Raw genomic sequence first — 18,735 nt, 5'->3', positions numbered from 1 at the left:
ATGAAGACAATAAAAAAGAACAAGTAGCATCAAAACGGGTGTTAAAACACCAAGATGTTGAAACTACCATTAAGAAAGATTGCTTTGTGGGAATGATACGCAAAGTAAATGACGAAACACTCGCGGAATAACGATCATATATAAGTAAACCTAGAAGGATTTACGGGCTCCGGAATGTTACCGCGAGGCAATTAATTTAAAACCAAAACCATAAGATAACCACATAGTTGCATCCCGTTTGCACAGCCCTAGCTGACGTTGATACCAAGGCCAAGAATATGAAATGAAAAGTAGGGCAAAAGGAGCGAGAGCTCGTTTTACATAATCTAACTGCAGTATTTACTTAGGAACGTTTCTGCGTTCAAGTAGGATAAACACGCCCACGCATGGCATGCTTGCGCATCTAGGTTACGTTTAGCTTTCCCTCTCTGTTTATCCTTAACGAAGGATATAATTATAATGTTTAAACGTTACAAATGTTTCATTCTTATTTGTAGAGCCATATCAGATCTGAGTTACAAAAAGAAATAAACTTACAAGATAACCCGAGAAATCCCAGATCTGAGAGGGCATAGTATATAAGATCCAAATAACACAAATTTACCCTTTCAAGGGCGATCGAAATCCTAGCTAATAGAATAGGCAAAATTAGGTCAAAAGTCCGGTATTGAAAGGGATATGTAAAACCCTGGACGAACCAAGTAAAAGTTTTACATAATTATAAGTTGCTAATGCAACACGTAGCTGTAAGATCACTTTGTACAATTTTGTTGAATAAAATTAAGTTTCATAGGTTACTCCAGATTCTTCTCTTTTTTGAATCCGAAAGAACTTTCGGCCTAGAAGTGAAAACTTCTCTCCTTAACCGGGGAAAAAAAAGTAGCTCCTAGAATCGAGAAACAGTGTCTGACCTGAAAGTGAAAGACTCTCCCTAACCGGAGAAGAAAGTAGCTTTTGGCGGCGACAACTCCCACCAATTGATTTGTGCAGAACCGAAATTCATTTAATTTTACTATTTTTTCTATCAAAACTACTATACCGTTTGAGTAAGCATAGTAGTTTTGACAGAATGGTAGTAAATTTGATTATATTTATAGTCAACTATACTGAAATCATGGTAGATTTAACGGTATTAAGCGTAGTTATATTGAAAATAAGTGTTTTCTGCAAAATAGTATTCCTAACTATTCTCTTTGTTTCAGTGTAGAACCCAACGTTGAGTTTTTTTTAACTTAATTTTGAGTATTTTTTTCTTGCCGTGTGCTTGTGTCAACAAATTCAGCTACAGGGGCATGTCGACTTCAACCGACCAAAGTCGACTGCATGTTGCCAAAAATGTATGAAAAAGAAAATGAAATTCACAGCTGTCAAAATTGTTGCAGTCGGCGAATTTCAATCGTCTTCGACGGGGGAAGTGAATTTGGCATCGTTTTATTAAAAATTGCAATTTTCTTGTATAAAACCGCTTCAAAATGCCGTATGCCAACCAGCCATCGGTGAATATTACGGAACTGACGGACGAGAATGTGAAGTTTGTCGTCGAGGACACGGATTTAAGGTATATTTTGATTGTTCACCAACCCGTCTTACAAGGGTAGTAAGGTTACGTTTCGCATCTTCTGCCTCTGCAGCGTCACCAACAGCCTCCGGAGAGTGTTCATCGCCGAGACCCCAACGCTGGCCATCGATTGGGTTCAACTGGAGTCGAACACGACCGTTTTGGCCGATGAGTTCCTTGCGCACCGGGTCGGGTTGATTCCGCTCATCTCGGACGAAGTGGTGGAACGGATGCAGTACAGCAGAGATTGTACCTGTTTGGATTTTTGCACCGAATGCAGCGTAGAGTTTACGCTGGATGTCAAGTGTAACGATGAACACACAAGGCACGTAACGACGGCGGATTTGAAATCCAGCGATCCTAGGGTTTTGCCAGTTACGTCGCGGCATCGAGACGACGAGGACAACGAATACGGCGAGGGCACGGATGAAATTTTGATCATCAAGTTGCGAAAGGGACAGGAGCTGAAATTGCGTGCATATGCCAAGAAGGGATTCGGAAAGGAACACGCCAAATGGAACCCGACTTGCGGTGTATGTTTCGAGTACGATCCGGACAATTCTATGCGTCATACTCTTTTCCCGAAACCGGATGAGTGGCCAAAGTCGGAACACACCGAACTGGAGGACGACAAGTACGAAGCGGATTTCAACTGGGAGGCTAAGCCAAACAAGTTCTTCTTCAACGTGGAAACATCCGGGGCCCTCAAGCCAGAAAATATCGTTATGATGGGAGTGCAGGTGCTGAAGAACAAACTTTCAAACCTGCAGACGCAGCTCAGTCACGAACAGCAGACTGATGCTTTGGCTATTTAAGAAACATCTAATGATAAGGAACAATATTAATATTAAGTAAGGTATAATACAAATTGTTTAAACCTATTCAAAAATCCAATTCCTTTAATCTCCTCTCATACGTTACAGTTAAACTTTCTTAGGAAAACATGCGTCAAGTCCCCGAAATTCCCTCCCAGATTAATAATCGTCACTATCATCCTCGTCCTGAGATATCTGTTTCTGATAGAGCTCGGCATTCTGTTGCAAGCTGTACCACTGCTGCTGCTCAGCGGCAGCCTGTTCTTCCCGGGCCTTGGCAAACAGTTCCTGCTGCTGCCGGAGCAGTTCTTCCTCCGGGATGCCAAGATTCTCCAACCGTGTGCTCTGCCGTCGTCGCTTGGCTGCCACCTGTTTGCAATCGTTCAGCACGGCTTCCGCTTCCTGTTTGTAGTCCTTGAAACCTAACCGATCCAGTGCCTCCAGTACGTGCTCCGCGTTGATGGTTTTCTTGTTCCGTTGGTTGCAAACCTCGTTGGCTTCCGAGCTGATTAGGTGAATGAACTCCGTGCAGCAGTTAAGAATCAGCTCCCGGCTCTCGTTGGCCACCCGTATCGATGGTACCTGGAAAAGTTAGTTCGGGTCATTACTGAGTAGGCATTCAGCGGGTTTTTTTGCTTACCAGCTCCTTAATTATTTTGTTGATACTGGCCCGCGGCAGAGTGAGCTCATCGTCTTCCGGATTATTCGGCGGACACAGCTCATCATGAGGATCAGACATGATATTTCAAGCTGACGAGCGGGTTCAAAACGTTGTAAAGCGTGTAATTAATTAAAAATAAGCAATTATTCTGCAAATTGCCGAAAGGATTGACGATTACGGGAGGAAAAACTTATTCGCGGAGATAAATAAACAACATGGCTGTCAAAACACGGCGACATCAGTCAATTGACGATCAAACAACAATTGACGCTAATATGGACCAACAGGTCTGTGCCATAAAAAGGGAGAACAATTGACGTGAAAATAGAACATCCAAATCGCATGAAAGTAGGTCCCCCTGAGGCTGAACATCTCCGTATACTGAAGTTCATGTGCACTCAGAAAAATAAGTCTAAAATCTAAAAGTTTGAAAGTCTCAAGTGCACTGCCTGGTTGGTCCACACACCAAATTTTGAATCAGCCTTCCAGCAAAATTAAGATTTACTGTGAATCCAGCAAAAATGTTTGTTTCCTGGATGATCAGTAAAATGCGGGAACTGTCAAATAGATTACAATTTCGTAAGTGGATTCTTTATCGCATGCCTGATCGCAAGTTGAATAAAATTCAAAATCATGCTTATTTCAATAATACATAATAGGGGTAAACAATTTTTAGCGCGTCCTTTATTTTTCTTCTTGTTCACATTCGGCAAACTCAACAGAAAACGGCCTGCAAGCGTCGGAACCGAAGCAGAGGGTCCGCAAACCTACGCAAGCAAGTGTTCCAAGCTCGACAAAACCAGTGGAACCCCACAATACCTACATCACTCGGTCGTTTCTGATGCCGATCCCCATATCATCCTCACCCCCACCCGACGTCGAAAGAAAAACAGATCATCCCCCAACACCAAACGTAGAAAGAAGCCGGTATGATGACCAGCGTCAGAAACGACAAAACGACGCTAATATCACATAGTTTCAGCGGTTTTACTGAACTGGCCCCCCGGATCTCGGACCCGGATCCAAACACCAAAAGACCTTCCTTAATCGCAGGAATTTAGATGCTCTGTCTGCAGATCTCCATTTATTTGCTATCCATTTTATTTTGTTTTATCCCGCATCCAAATGCTAAAATAATTTCAAAATATCTTTGTTTATTTTATTTATTTTATATATTTATTTTTGATCACATATAGTTATCAAATCAAACAAAAACATTCACTTCTATTTTCAAAACGAATATTTTTTTAAATAAACGTATCATTATTTTTATTTTAAACATTATTATCAATGGATTCAAACATGGAATACGTTTGAAAACAACCTAGTTTATGTTTGTGGCCAGAACATAGCTTCTGAATTATCACCTTCGAACCAACTTAAGCCCGATAAGAAAGCATAAACGGTATAGGTGACCATTTATACATTTTATTTAACACATGATCTTCATTAACTTTTTTGCAAAGCGTCTGCTCTGAGTGGTGCGAAGTGAAATTTTCTTCATGTTGGTAGTGTTGAAATAAACGTTTCATCACCGTCGGTTGGTAGAGAGAAGTGTCAAACGGCTTTTTGTGCAGAGCCGATTCGTGACTTTGTGATTGTTTGTTGAAATTGTTCATAGCTGGAGTTTTTACGGAGTGGAATAAAATTCAGAATGAAGTGTTTTGCTCACTTTTGCAATTATAAAGATGGACACGACGAAAAGCGAAGCCTATTCAGGTTTCCCAAGGATTCAGCAGTACGAAAAGAGTGGCTCAGTTTCTGTGAGGTGGATCTCAATTTTCAAATCAAACCCAGTGACCGTATAAATTGTTGCAAATCAGATGCAAATTTAATGTGGCCGACGATATCTATGGAAGTGCTGTAGAAATTCCCTGGGACCTCCAATGGCAACGATTTGACTTCCCTCCAAATCGTGTGAAACTCGAACATGAAAACTATAGAACCCCCGTAGAACCTCGCTGGCAGCAACTAAAATATCCACTGAAACCTCTTCTGTCGCGGGAAAAATCTGTTGAAATTTCCTGGAACTTTTGTACCATCATCACAAATCTCCTTAGAACGTTCTCCGAAGTCACAGTCGTTCCTGAGCGAAAAAAAATCGGAGGGGTTTTTTTCAGCGCAGGAGTCTACTTTGGTCCAAAATACGCAATAATACTGTTATTTTTAATTGTTTGAGTCGTTTCGAATCACGTTTTTAAAAAGATCAAAAACATTACTGAAAAATATTTATTTTTTATTTTGGACGATACCAGTACTTCTATCTATTTCAACGAACCACTATGATAAAAAAGTGGTTCGATTTGACAGCTCGAAAGTGCACAGTGGTCCAAACGGCGAAAAACGTGATCGTGTGAGATTACGCAAAATCCTTTGAATTTAGGTATATAGTGTCTTCAGAGAAGTTTTAAGGCATAATTGGCGCCATCTTTTGACGGTAGCCATTTTGTGATCAATCCCCCTAAAAGTGGGATCCAACATTTATTTTTATTTTAAGTTGAGATAGAAGGTTTGTGTATTGAGCAAAGTTGTAGATTATGTAAATACAAACAACTATGCTGAAGACATAAACCTTCTATCTTTTTGCTCAATTGATCTATAAAGCGTTTTTTGTGGACGTGCCCCTTAAATCATATTTTTTACCATAACTTTTTCTATGTAATTTTTACAGGTTTGCAATGTTCTAAGGACTTCTTTGTATTGTTAAAATACATGTTTTTGTAGAACATTGTTTCTCGCTATTTTCTATATACTTGGAGATATTTGGGATTTTTCAATAAAATTGGCCTATTTTTGAACTCAAATATTTCATAAGGTGGCAAATGGTGGCAGATCAAACAACTTACATTTGAAAGTATAACAAAAATGCTGCAAAATCATGCCAGAGTTGTCTACATCGGACTACATCCGGAAAAGTTACAGCTGTTTTAAGAAGGGATCAAAATCAAATGTCTCCTATTAAATATTTGATGTCATTCAAAAGGCGACAATCGAGATACTGTGACTATCTGTCTGGTATGTTTATAAAGATCTTAATTCTTCGTTAGATCATTTTCCAAAGCTTTATGAACATTCTTGTATTGATATGTTGCGTTAATGACACTCTCTTTTGAATTAAAATTAAAAATAAAACCCGCTTTTTTTGTTGCTTTATTCGCTATCAGTATCGTCAGAATCAGACCCAGTACTTGAGTCGTTCATATCTAGTAGGAATTGAGCATCATTAGAAAATAAAATGTTTGGCTTGCACGTACTAATCCTATTCATTGTAATGAATGAATCAGACAACTCAAGCAATCGATGCAGCAGATCAGCACTTTTTCCAGCTGGGAAATCTTCGCTCAGTTTTGTGATCATCTTAGAAACTGACAGACCGACCAGAAACAGTATGGCGACATGCTTCTGTCATAGCTTTTTGCAATGGGTGCAGCAAACTCTATTTAACCTTTTGCAAACATGGCATCACTGTTGTGTGAAATGGTTGTACATTTGGTTTCGTATTTCATTAGCTCAAGATATGTATTTTTCTTTTTTTTTTGTATTCATGGCAATCCTCACGGGAAAGAAAATTGAATAGCTGAATGTTGCCATTCGAATGAGATCAAATATTTAATAGGAGACATTTGATTTTGATCCCTTCTTAAAACAGCTGTAACTTTTCCGGATGTAGTCCGATGTAGACAACTCTGGCATGATTTTGCAGCATTTTTGTTGTACTTTCAAATGTAAGTTGATTGATCTGCCACCATTTGCCACCTTATGAAATATTTGAGTTCAAAAATAGGTCAATTTTATTGAAAAATCCCAAATATCTCCAAGTATATAGGAAATAGCGAGAAACAATGTTCTACAAAAACATGTATTTTAACAATACAAAGAAGTCCTTACAACATTGCAAACCTGTAAAAATTACATAGAAAAAGTTACGGTTAAAAATATGATTTAAGGGGCACGTCCACAAAAAACGCTTTATAGATCAATTGAGCAAAAAGATAGAAGGTTTATGTCTTCAGCAAAGTTGTTTGTATTTATATAATCTACAACTTTGCCAAATACACAAACTTTCTATCTCCACTTTATAAAAAAAATGAGTGTTGGGTCCACTTTTAGGGGGATTGATCACAAAATGGCTACCGTCAAAAGATGGCGCCAATTATGCCTTAAAACTTCTCTGAAGACACTATATACCTAAATTCAAAGGATTTTGCGTAATCTCACACGATCACGTTTTTCGCCGTTTGGACCACTGTGAAGTGGTTCGATTTTGAGGTCCGTCTTCGCACCACTCAGCGTCTGCTTATTAGGTGACCCGAGTAGCACATTTCCGTCACAAAAAGTGGCAGCAAGTTGTTAACGACTAAAATAAGTTGTAAAGAAGTTTTTAAAACCAATTTGTGACAAGCGTGCTACTAGGGGACTTATACATTATTTTATGAATAATCAGCAACAAAAATTTGCCAAAAGGTGAAGGGCATTCTATCCGTGTACGTTAATTTTCAGATTTAAAAAAATCTAGACAAACATTTCGAAAGGTCCCAACTGCCTGCCACTGTCTTTGACTTTCTGGACGCTAGATGAGAACCTTCATCATCAAATTACGTATCAAATGGTTATCATAAGAGTAAGTCGATGAAGAGAATCAATCAAAGTAGATACAGTCAACTTTCACTCGTTGGGCTAAACCCATAGCCCACTTAGTGAAAGGCTTTCGATAGTTGGGCTGAGCTGTCAAGCTGAAAATTGGTTGAGTGATACACCGATTGTTTATTATCATCAAAATCTTTTAGCACTTTCCATATTGTTCAACCATGAGCCCCTCGAAATGGAATCAGCACTGTTATAAGTTCAACTAAACGTAGTCCACTTTAGAAGAACTCAAGTTGAACATTGCATTAGGTCCTATGTAACATTGATCGCTTCTCTTCGTCGACTTTCTCTTTCATTAATATTTTGACCAAATATACGTTTCTTGTTGTGTTTGTCAAATTAGATGCTAGATATAAGCTTCTTTAATCAATCTGTGTGCTGAAAATACCTGGGAATGTCTTTACATGGCCGTGGGGATAAAAAAAGAAAGTCGATGAAGAGAATCTGTCAATGTTACTTAGGACCGAATGAAATTTTCAGCTTTAATTCAGATATTCTCAGTTATATCAAACATCTTGCTTCCAATATATCTCTACCATACTTAGAAAATAATACCGAACTCGATTTAATTTTCTACCGAACCTCTTCGGTTACCAACGAGAAACCGAATAAATTGTTTAAAAACATTTTTTCTGGCGTATCTATCGAATCAGACCCGAATTTCGGTAAAATAGTATAAATTTGACAGATATAAATGAAGACAGAACCGAGAAGTACGGTAAAGTATCAACATTTACGAATTGGGTTCTTTAAGGGTATTGAGGTAAATTCATATTCGTAATCTGCATTAAAAATGGAACCCAAACCCAACATTTCATCAATTTTGGTACACTGGAACTATTTTAAATAAGTACGATTACATATGCAAAAATCACCTTATTAGCGCCCCTCGGTGTCCCTTTGTATGGGAGCGAGCTGTCAGTTTGTTAGTTTAGTGTCAAACAGTGAAGTTATTATTTTGCTTTAAATCTTGATTTAAAAATCGAGATGAAAGTGTGTGGATTCGAAAAAAATATCGCTGTGCTCCGAAAATGAAGCTCTTTCAGATGATGTATAAGAAACGATACATTTTTCAAAATTAAAGAACCTAATTCGCTACGTGAAAACCGAGAAACTCGGTAAACTGAACCAAATTTTCGCTAAAACTTGTTAAACGTCAAACGTTCCACTTGCGCACTCGCCGGACGTGTGCAAAACTTTAGTAAACATGTAAAAAGTTCTGGAGCAGCTGCAACAGGAGGATGCACGTTTGATTGAAATCTTTTGTAAGTATTTGAAACTAACGGTATGATTTTAGTTGCAGGCATCTTGTGCTATAGTTTGTTTCTACTGCCGTGAAAATGTACAAGGTTATGTTAAGAATGACTTCAAAGTCAGTGATAATTTTTTTAACACTGTACTTTTCTAAGCTGTAAAGGCCCAAACGCAATGTGGACGGAAGCGGAACGGAAACGGAAAGTTTGACAGTTGTCACAAATGACATCAAGATACCTAACCGAAGTCGATTTGGTTTCAACAGGTTTCAACAAGTTTTCAATCCGACAAGTTTGCTTACTCAGATCGGGCTTTTCCGCTGCCGTTGCCGTTCCGCTTCCGCTGTCATTGCGCTTGGGCCTTAACTCGCGTTACGGAAGTTTTTATTTGCCAAAACATATTACATACATACACACAAAAAATTATCATTGATTAAATTGAAAAAACCATTGGTAGAATTAAAAGTTTGCGTTGGTTCTTTTTGGTAGAAAGTCTTTTGCATTCAAAACAAAAGTCAGCCAACTGTCAATTCAAAAATAACTCGTTTTTTACTTTTAAAAGTAGAAACTTTTAAATCGAATTGTAGAACTGTCAAAATAAAAATCCATGTTTTTTAAATAGACTCACGAAAGGATTTAATTTAAAATATGGGCATTTTTATCGCAACGATGCATGTTTTGATCTCATATATGAATTATTTTTAATTCGACTGCTATATGCTTTGAAAAAAAAAACAATAGAAATATTTTATTTAATGTATTTTCGTTTATTTATATTTTTGATGATGCCTGAAAGGGCACTGCATTGTGGAATCTTCCATGGGAAGCATTTTACGCAAATGATACAGTTGGTGGTGATGGTGGGAGTAGCCTTCTTTTCCGGCAAGACTGACGAGGCTGCTCAAAACACATAAATTAGTAAAATCGGAAGCAAGCTCGAAAGTATTCGAAAATTTCATCAACCTACCTCCAAATCCCGTAACTGGAATATCCTTCCGATCCTTCCACTCGATAGCGTCAGAATATAAACAAGCGCGCCGGCGGATGAAAATGTGGGAAACTTGAAGAAACTGCTGCTGCTCATGTTAGCTGCTGGTCTCGTTTTTTTTCACATGTCCAATTTGGCGGGAAACGGTGGTCCAGTACTGTCAAAAACTTTGCAATGAAGAGATTTTTGACAGTTTTTCGACTTTTATTCTAAAAAAAAACACTTCTAAAATTAAAAGCCGAAAGTGAAAGAAACACTTTTAACCCAAAAAAAATATGTTTATTTTAAAATTTTTTCATAGTTAAAACTACGAAATTTGGGAAACTTTTAATTTGATCATGCATTATTTTTAAAGCAACAGTTTTAGTTCTTTGTGTGTACATTACATTCATACATTTCTTTGACAAAACTGGTTTTATTTTTATGAAAATTCGAAACAACGTATGCTTAAAAGACATTTAAAGCAGGATTTGAAGTGAAAACCAACCACTGCTCAAGAGAACCGAATTCCGTAGTTACAACAGGTGGGTCGGTTTGTTTGACAGCGTTCAGTAATTCTTGAGTAAACCGATGTTCGGTTATTTCTGCTTAAATTTATTTTTCGTCAACCGAGATTTTCGGAAACTTTGACATATTGTGGGTAACAAAAAGCACTAACGACAGCTCGGTTATTCTTCTTTGAATCGAACAGACTACCGAGCGTTCAGCAGATAAAAACTCGGTTGAAATCAAACCGAGTTCGATAATATTTTCTAAGTGTGTGCTATTGATTAACCCTATCTCATCTAAGAAATGCATAACGTGAAACTCAAACAATTTAAGATTTTTATTATTGTCTTGCAGTCTCGGATTTTGACGTAAAACTCTGTCATTCAATTTATCAGCAAAGGTAGAGATGACAAATTATCTGCACAAAAACAAATAAATATAACCTAAAATAAAGTTCGTTTCATCTATATTCTTTGTTTTTACACTAGTTTTTAACACTTACTGGAGGTTTGCTGTTTCCCTCCTCGCTTTCCCATTTCCTACATGGTGTCGAATACCCGTTAATGGGTAAAAATACCCATTTATGCTAAATGTGCCCTCCTCAGGTAAAGTATGGTTTACTCATTAATTAGTAAATGCACTTTCTATCATACACAGCAAAAAAAAAAGTAATATGCATCAACGTAATTCACACGATGTACAACAAAATGGATGTAATCAAGAAAAGTAGATGTATAATAACATCCATTTGGATGTCATATTACATCGCTCCTTAAATTACACCGAAACAAAATTACCATTGTCCATTACGTTGCATCTGTGTAATATTCACATATTAATAACATAATTATTACACATAATCAGATGCAACCAAGTCATTCCAAAATAGTTGTGTAATATTACACAAAATTTGTGTAATATCATATAATGTTGATGCTATATTAAATCTCGCAACACTGCCAAACTTCGTTCTGATGATGATTGATGCGCCATTTTAAGTTTGTTTGTTGTCGGGAGTGAATGTTTTTTTTTCGTCAGCGTCGAGCTAAAATCTACATGTAAGTAAAATTATGCTTAATTTTGTTTTTGAATGGTTCAATCACTCATTCCGGTTGATTAAATACGTCAAAAACACGAAAAGGCCTCCCCCAAATAGCGAATCTCCACTGTATTCCAACAAGAAACAATTTCGTCTTCCTCGCCGTTTTAGCTTCTTTCACATGAATGTCATTTGTATTTTTTACCCTTTCAGTGACTCCACGGCAGGAACAGCTCCATCCGCATTGCTGAGCAGCACTCGTGCAATACGCTAAACGGACACCCAATCACAGGTACTAGGTACACCAAAAATTATGTTTATGTAGCGCTATATCACATGTAAATTTTGAAAATTACAGATGCGTCGTGTATGCCGTAATAATATCCCTTGACCGACAAGATCCTGCGAAGAAACACAGGTGAGTGCTTTTTAGAAAAGAAAAAAAAAACAAGCTAATTGTATGGTGTCAGTCGTATTAAACGGGAAAGCCGGAAAACCCAGGAATTTGAAATCACCGGGAGTTCAATGGGAACACCGGGAAATTTGTGCTGCCTCACAACAACAACAAAATTACTCGTGTTTACGTTATCGTTATCCAGAGTTCAGCTTGAACCTTCGAGCCGTTCGGATTAACTAACGTTTGCGCGTGCGGCCACGTGATTTGTGACTTGTGTGGAGAGTTTGGAGAGAGTGATTCTATTGTTTGTTTACATTTGAAACGTGTCATTCCGGTGGAATTATAGACCACTGCGCTTCCGGAATGGGATTTGTTTGGTCATTCTCGGGTGGAGATGATTAGGTGGAATGTACATATTTTTTTTCTGCTGAGGAAGAAGCTAATGCTGCTAGTCGGTGGTGCCTACTTGGATTGGAGTGACGTTTAAGAATTTGTGAATTGAAAATTATTGGAATTGTTCTGTGTAAATGTTTGAATGTGGATGTTGTGATTACCCCAGAGTGAATTAGTCAGCGCAGTGCAGTGAAAACGATCAACCACCAATCCAATCCGGCGGGACCCTTTATATGGATCAGTAATCAATATTCACGATGAATAACAATGAAACCAAGGTAAGAGAGCCAGCCGGGCAGTTTTGTCTCCTTGTGCGAAGCGAACGTGGTCCGATAACCGATTTCACATTGATTGTTTGTGCAAGTGAATCGAATACCGGGTGACTCGATATCGGTGACGCTAACTGGAAACGGTTTATCGAATCGATAATCTTTAAATACTGTGAAAACTTTAATATTGTCGTTACAGAGTTGGTATATTAGAAGGCACATACATATAAAGTGGAATAGGTAATTTTAACCAAGTGACACAGTGTGTTGGCTTTACATATATCTGAACAAATTGGGAAATAAACACGCGTTGTTGCAGTTTCAAGATCTGGAATAGGTACATATTAAAACAAAAAATAGCCTGTCACATGAATGTTATACATTTGAACACTATGGGCAAGACAGCTTTAGATTTTTGTGTAAATTTTGAGTAACTCAGAGTAACTCGTACTGCTCAATGTTGGATTGACGCAGCAACTCAGCAACCTAATTTTTGTGGTCATGCTTGACGTGTCAAGCAAACTGTTAGTACGCTTGAATAATCGAAAAAAAAACTGTTCATCTGTTAAATATAGTTTTGGTTACCAATTCTAATGAAACTAATATATGTGTATAATAGACGATATTGATGCAAAGGTGCGTGCATTGAAATTCAATTAAGTAATTCATTACGTTAAGGTGGCATGGAACTACATAATGTAATTGGTTCTTCCTGCTCCTTTATCAGTGTGAGGTACAGGATCAGGAGTGAAACTAACTAAAAGATATCGAAAATTCTATGTGAAAATCTTTGATGATACTACAAATCCCTGAATACACCATGAAATTCGGGAAATTGCTTAAAAAGCAAGACTGGTCATGGTTTTTGGTTGACTATCCAGTAGTTAAACCGGGACACGTTCGCTTCCTTATACATCTATTCTATGGAATGGTCATCCTGTTCTCTGAAATGAACTAGCCTACGGCTGAAATCCTGTTCAGGACTTTGAAAATCAAAAGTAGCTATTTTTCAGACAATTGCTGGATAAGTTTGAAATTTATTTAAAATATAATTAAAAAATCCTGTAGTGTGACTGGTGTGTTTGAGATTACTTGAGATAAATTTAATATTAAAGTAAAAATAGATACATTAGTGCATTGGTTTGCGCGGTTCATTTATTACACACAAAATCTGTTGATAGGTGCTGTTAGAACGGCTTGTAAATACTAAACAAGCATGAAACCTTTATTTTATTTTTTATTTTAGTGAACCCATTCCCACATTCGATCGAAATGATGAACGGCATATACTAAACTAACTGAAATTACCGCACAATTTTAGAAAATTTGCTTCACCTCATTAATCTAATTTGGAATAGCACCGTATTATCTACTGCTGCTAAGTACACATCGGATGATTATTACGACCTAAGGTTCAATATGGAGCATTTCCAGCTCAAAACGGCAAAAATAAAACCACTGTTGTCACGACCCTTTCTGATTTGAATAAAACTTTGCCCATATATGTTGATAACAACCCAAGATGACATTTTCCAATAAAAAATTGTAAATTTTTTGGACTTATTTTTAATAAGGGCTTGTATACAAAATGTTTTTTTTATAAACCATCAGCTTGAAAACTATGGAATACTCTGAAAGAAAAATAACTGTTAAATCACGTTAAATTCTTAATTTTCTTAAAAGACCATCCCTTCAATGTGTTGTTGTTGAAGTTATGCTCTCAAATCTGGTGCAAAATATTAGATGATAAATGTCAGAATCACCCGTTCTGTTTTAGACTCAACCGAAGAAAAACAAGAACGCTATCATATCCCAAATGACTCTAATTCAGTGTTAATACTTTAAATTATTAAGCATCTTAGCAGTTTTCCGGAGAAAAATACACTGAAAATATTTTTTCGTAAATTATCTTACGCTCGTTTCGTATAAATGGATTTCGTGGATCTTACTTATTTTTCGTTAATTTTACGGAGGGGGGGGGGGGCATCGGGTAAAACGCTAATATTACGCCTTATTCGTACAATACACGAACTGAATTTAGAACGGACCTGCAAACTGCTAGTGTCCGTTCATATTTGTGTTGCTCCTGTTGCTGATGACCGTGATGCGTTGAGTTTTGTTTGTTGGAACGCTTTATGTTGCTGCTGTTAGCCTACTTTTATGCTGTTTTTGTTGCTGAGAATGATGCTGATGAGTTAGTTTGACAGCCGTCCATGAAGGTGTAGTTGTCAAAGTTGACGTTGGAGATGGGCTTTAATAAAGAACGGACTCCTAAGTGAATTGATTCCCCTGGACCCGTTGGTATTAGTTTGCTTTTGTGTGTACTTTTGTTTGTTATTGTGGAGGGCTAACATTATTACCTTAATTCATCTTTTTAAATAAAAACTAAAATTGCGATTATACGAAATGCTTCCGTACATTTAACGATAACCAGAAACATCATTTATTGTATTAACGAAATTTTCGTTGCCCTTTGAATTATTTTCGTACAATGCACGCATATTCTTTTTCGGGGATACGAATGTTTCGTACTCAATACGAAAACAAAAATCATTTGCGATTGTGGCACGAAACTAGCTTCATAAAATGTACGAATCTATTTCGTATAAGATAACAACGAATGGATTCGTAGAACAAATGAGCGATTTCGTTGTATGAACGAAATTTTATGTTCAGTGTAAGGACAACTTTTTGAATAGGTCAAATTTCTTCAATTAAGTCCTTTGACATTAGCATCATGTTGAAGTGGCAGCGTATTCGTGATTTGTCCCGCGCACAAATATCACAAAAAGACATTTTCGTCTGACGTAGCTGTGGACCAGTGGACTGTTAGAAGAATTTTGTAAAGAGAAAATAAAGGACAATGATCTGCGAAGATATCTCCAGGTAGAGTTTTTGCTGCCATCAAGAGGAAGATTCGAGCAGAGTAGGCTGCTCGTGTAAACAAACATGACGTTCGTTTTTTTTTCTCGGAGTTTGTTATGCTTATATGGTTATTAATCCGGATAGATGTATCAAATAGCTTATCATTGTTATTTACTTTTTATTTTATTATAATACAATATGAATTTGGCCGGTTACTTTTGGTTATTTGGCTGAGATCATTCCTTTTTATTTATTTATACAGTAACCCCTCACTATCGTTTAAACATCAATTCAGCTTATCGTTTACCAAAACGAACCTTGCTGCAAACCCTACCCTCTTACCCAACATCCCAGTGACTCCTCGTGGAAGTGCAGAGGATTTCTCGGCTTCCATCAAAGCGAGTGTCACGTCAACACATTCCTACCCATTCCTTTCTTGACCTGCGTTCAGGCGCGGCTGGCGCTGGTATTGCCTAATTTGAGATCACCAGTTTTTACACATTGAGGATGATTGCTAGTCCCAAGCATCGTCTATTGGTTCTCTGTGTAATTACAGCTGATCTGGCAATAACAGAGTAGCAACCGTGGGCGGTCAATCATGCTCATGCTCATGCTCTTTACGTTATCGTTATCCAATTTTAAACTGAACCTGAATCAAAGAACGGCGGCCTAACATTTTAAAACGACACATAAACATTTATGAACAAACTTTTGTAGGACATTTACACGCAAACTGGATCGATTACGCATGCAAGCAATTAACCCTTTCCTTCCCTGTAGCCAAAATCGAGATCCATCTGTATTTCAATTTTCAGTATTTATCATTCTTATCCAAAATTATTAACATGCAAGGTTAGAACATACATTTTGTCATACCTATGTCTACGCGGATCATACCAGGAAAATTTATTTCAAATTTGTGTTATGTCCTTGAGCACTAGTACCATAACTGGCTCACTTACCCTATAGCAATAGAAGACATTTATGTTAAACCTTCTTTAGGTGTTAGGGTCAATATGACCCGAAAAGAACTTTCGAAACAGTGTAACTTTTTATGGTGAGCAACTAGAGGTCTGATTTTTCTTGACTTCTCCTAATTTCTGAGAACTAACATTTCTCGATTGATTTTAGAATATGTCCTTCATTTGTCGATTAACTTTATTCGCTTTCTATGGCGATCTGAGCGATGAATTTGCAATATCCGATGGATTTCCCTAATAAAAATTGTATGGTTAATTTGCTTAACGACGTGTTCTGGGTATCATCCAAACCATTTGTGGAATAGTTCAATGATTTGGGTTATCGTTCGTTTATGGTTATTTTTATTAGGGTTGCAAACCGAACAAAGTTAATCGATTCTTTGATCGACAAATGGAGATAGGACATATTCTAAAATCAATCTAGATTTCTGCATTGAAATTGTTTCTGAAGGGGTACAGAAAAAAAAGTTACGAATGTGGTGTTACGAGCCATATTGACCCGGATTTCAAACTATATTAGGACAAGTGTTTTGTATTAAAATCTAAATGTTTATATGGTCAAATTGTTTGTGAGAGTCTAAATTTTGAGTTTCTGGTATGTAAAACCGGTTTTAACGTGATTGGCCACTAATAATCGATGCCAAATGAAGTCAGGTTCGGCCACAGTACCGGTATGTTGATCATTCTTCAAGTAGCATTTCTAAACTTGTTTATCTCGTGATCTCGACCACCTAGAAATTTCAAGTCTTCAGCAAAGTTATTCAGAAGGCCAAGACCATCCGGCACATGGACAGTATGGTTCGGAATTATGTCAATACGTGGCGCTAGTGTGCATGTAAAAAAGATAATTTTTGAACTTATTTTATCTCGTGATTCCGACCATCTAGGAAGTTTAAATCTTCAACAAAGTTCAGAAAGCCAAGGCCGTCCGGCACATGGACAGTTTTGTTCGGAATTTTGTCACTAAGTGGCGCTAGTGTGCATGTTAAAAAGACCATTTTTTGAACTTGTTTTATCACCTAGAAAGTTCAAGTCTTGGGCCTTCACAAGATGGTCGCTATGGTTCGGAATTCTGGCACTACGTGGCACTAGTGTATGTAAAAAAGATCATTTTTGAACTTGTTTTATCTTGTGGTCCCGACCACCTAGAAAGTTCAAGTCTTCAGCAAAGCTGTTCAGAAAGCCAAGGGCGTTTGCAACATGGACTGTTTGGTTCGGAATTCTGGCACTACGAACTTGTTTTAGCTTGTTGTCCCGACCCGACCACCTAGAAAGTTCGACTCTTTAGCAAAGTTTTTCAAAAGACCAAGGGCGTCCACAAGATGGCCGCTATGGTTCGGAATTCCGTCACTACGTGGCACTATCTGTGTATGTGTGTATGAATTGAATCTGTTGATATTACCAAATAAATAAGTTAATAAATATACTAACCGTACTACATAAATTTAACAAAAAATGATAAATGTTGTACTATCGTGTCAGTAACAATATCAACTATAAACCTACATTTTATAATTTCCAGATATGATGGATATCACTTGTAAATGTTGTGGTTTGGAGCAGAAAATGTCAATTCTATATTATTCAATCATGACTACGGAATATTTCGCTCGGAACATATGCGTAAAAAATATTTTAAAGATAACTTCAGCTATGTTGAACCAGTACAAATAGAGATATCAGCTAACAGCAACCGTTACATTTACTATGTCCCTATTTTACGAACATTGGAATTGTTATTTTATGGAGGATTCGGACTCATCCCATCACTTTTTACCACTCATAGAAAGATTGACGGATATATGACGGATATATATACTTAGCGTCTTAGATTTTTGTTTTCAGTAAAAACGTTTCATTTATGATTTAGCGGTAGTAAAAAATACTCACGCATTTTCACATTCGTGCTGAATCGGTTCAAAGTCAAAGTGGCATAATTGTACCCACCTTTCAAGAGTTTTGTAAAAATGTATACATTTTAAATGTATAAATGTGGTTATTGCGTCATTTAGATTCGATTGAAACCGTTGCTCAGAGAAGCGTCTTTTTTTCTTTGATTTGTTTTCCGTCGATCTGTTTTCCGTACTGAATATGAATGCTACCGACGCCAGGAAGGCAGCTCCCACACCTGGACCCTACCTATCGACCCATCAACCCATGGACCGGGTACCAGCGGCTTTACTTCGTGATCAGGTAACAGGGATACCTCAGAAAATCCGGAGGCGCCGACTGGGATTGAATCCAGGCCTTTTGGGGTGAGAGGCAATCACATTTACCACTACACCACATATTTTCGGGGTGTTATATGGTTTTTTGGTGGTCCAAAATAAAATGTATTGGTCCACATGTTCTGCTTACTTGTTTGTCAAATTGCGTTGTGC

General features: G+C 37.4%; 2 protein-coding genes across 2 annotated transcripts; one reads left to right on the top strand and one right to left on the bottom strand.

The window, feature by feature from the left end:
• The first annotated feature begins 1,452 nt into the window (after positions 1–1,452).
• Positions 1,453–2,386, top strand: LOC135709700 (DNA-directed RNA polymerase II subunit RPB3-like). The gene is made up of 2 exons (XM_065232090.1): positions 1,453–1,558; positions 1,632–2,386. The coding sequence occupies exons 1-2, from the start codon at positions 1,473–1,475 to the stop codon at positions 2,371–2,373; spliced, it is 828 nt and encodes a 275-aa protein (XP_065088162.1). The 5' UTR covers positions 1,453–1,472; the 3' UTR covers positions 2,374–2,386.
• A 53-nt stretch (positions 2,387–2,439) lies between these two features.
• LOC135709701 (protein Dr1-like) lies at positions 2,440–3,178 on the bottom strand. Its single transcript, XM_065232091.1, has 2 exons — positions 3,014–3,178; positions 2,440–2,955 (listed from the first exon to the last, which is right to left on the bottom strand). The coding sequence occupies exons 1-2, from the start codon at positions 3,110–3,112 to the stop codon at positions 2,533–2,535; spliced, it is 522 nt and encodes a 173-aa protein (XP_065088163.1). The 5' UTR covers positions 3,113–3,178; the 3' UTR covers positions 2,440–2,532.
• Positions 3,179–18,735: the final 15,557 nt, after the last annotated feature.

Source organism: Ochlerotatus camptorhynchus, unplaced genomic scaffold (genome assembly GCF_037179485.1).
Source record: "Ochlerotatus camptorhynchus isolate MF236.1 unplaced genomic scaffold, CSIRO-AGI_Acam_v1.1 ptg000361l, whole genome shotgun sequence".
NCBI lineage: Eukaryota > Metazoa > Arthropoda > Insecta > Diptera > Culicidae > Ochlerotatus > Ochlerotatus camptorhynchus.
This window is presented reverse-complemented; position numbering and strand designations above follow the sequence as displayed.

Coding starts and splice junctions, on each gene's coding strand:
- LOC135709701 (XM_065232091.1), bottom strand. CDS start 3,112: ATGTCTGATCCTCATGATGAGCTGTGTCCGCCGAATAATCCGGAAGAC. Junction 2,956..3,013: donor ACAAAATAATTAAGGAGCTG/GTAAGCAAAAAA, acceptor TAACTTTTCCAG/GTACCATCGATACGGGTGGC.
- LOC135709700 (XM_065232090.1), top strand. CDS start 1,473: ATGCCGTATGCCAACCAGCCATCGGTGAATATTACGGAACTGACGGAC. Junction 1,559..1,631: donor GTCGAGGACACGGATTTAAG/GTATATTTTGAT, acceptor CTGCCTCTGCAG/CGTCACCAACAGCCTCCGGA.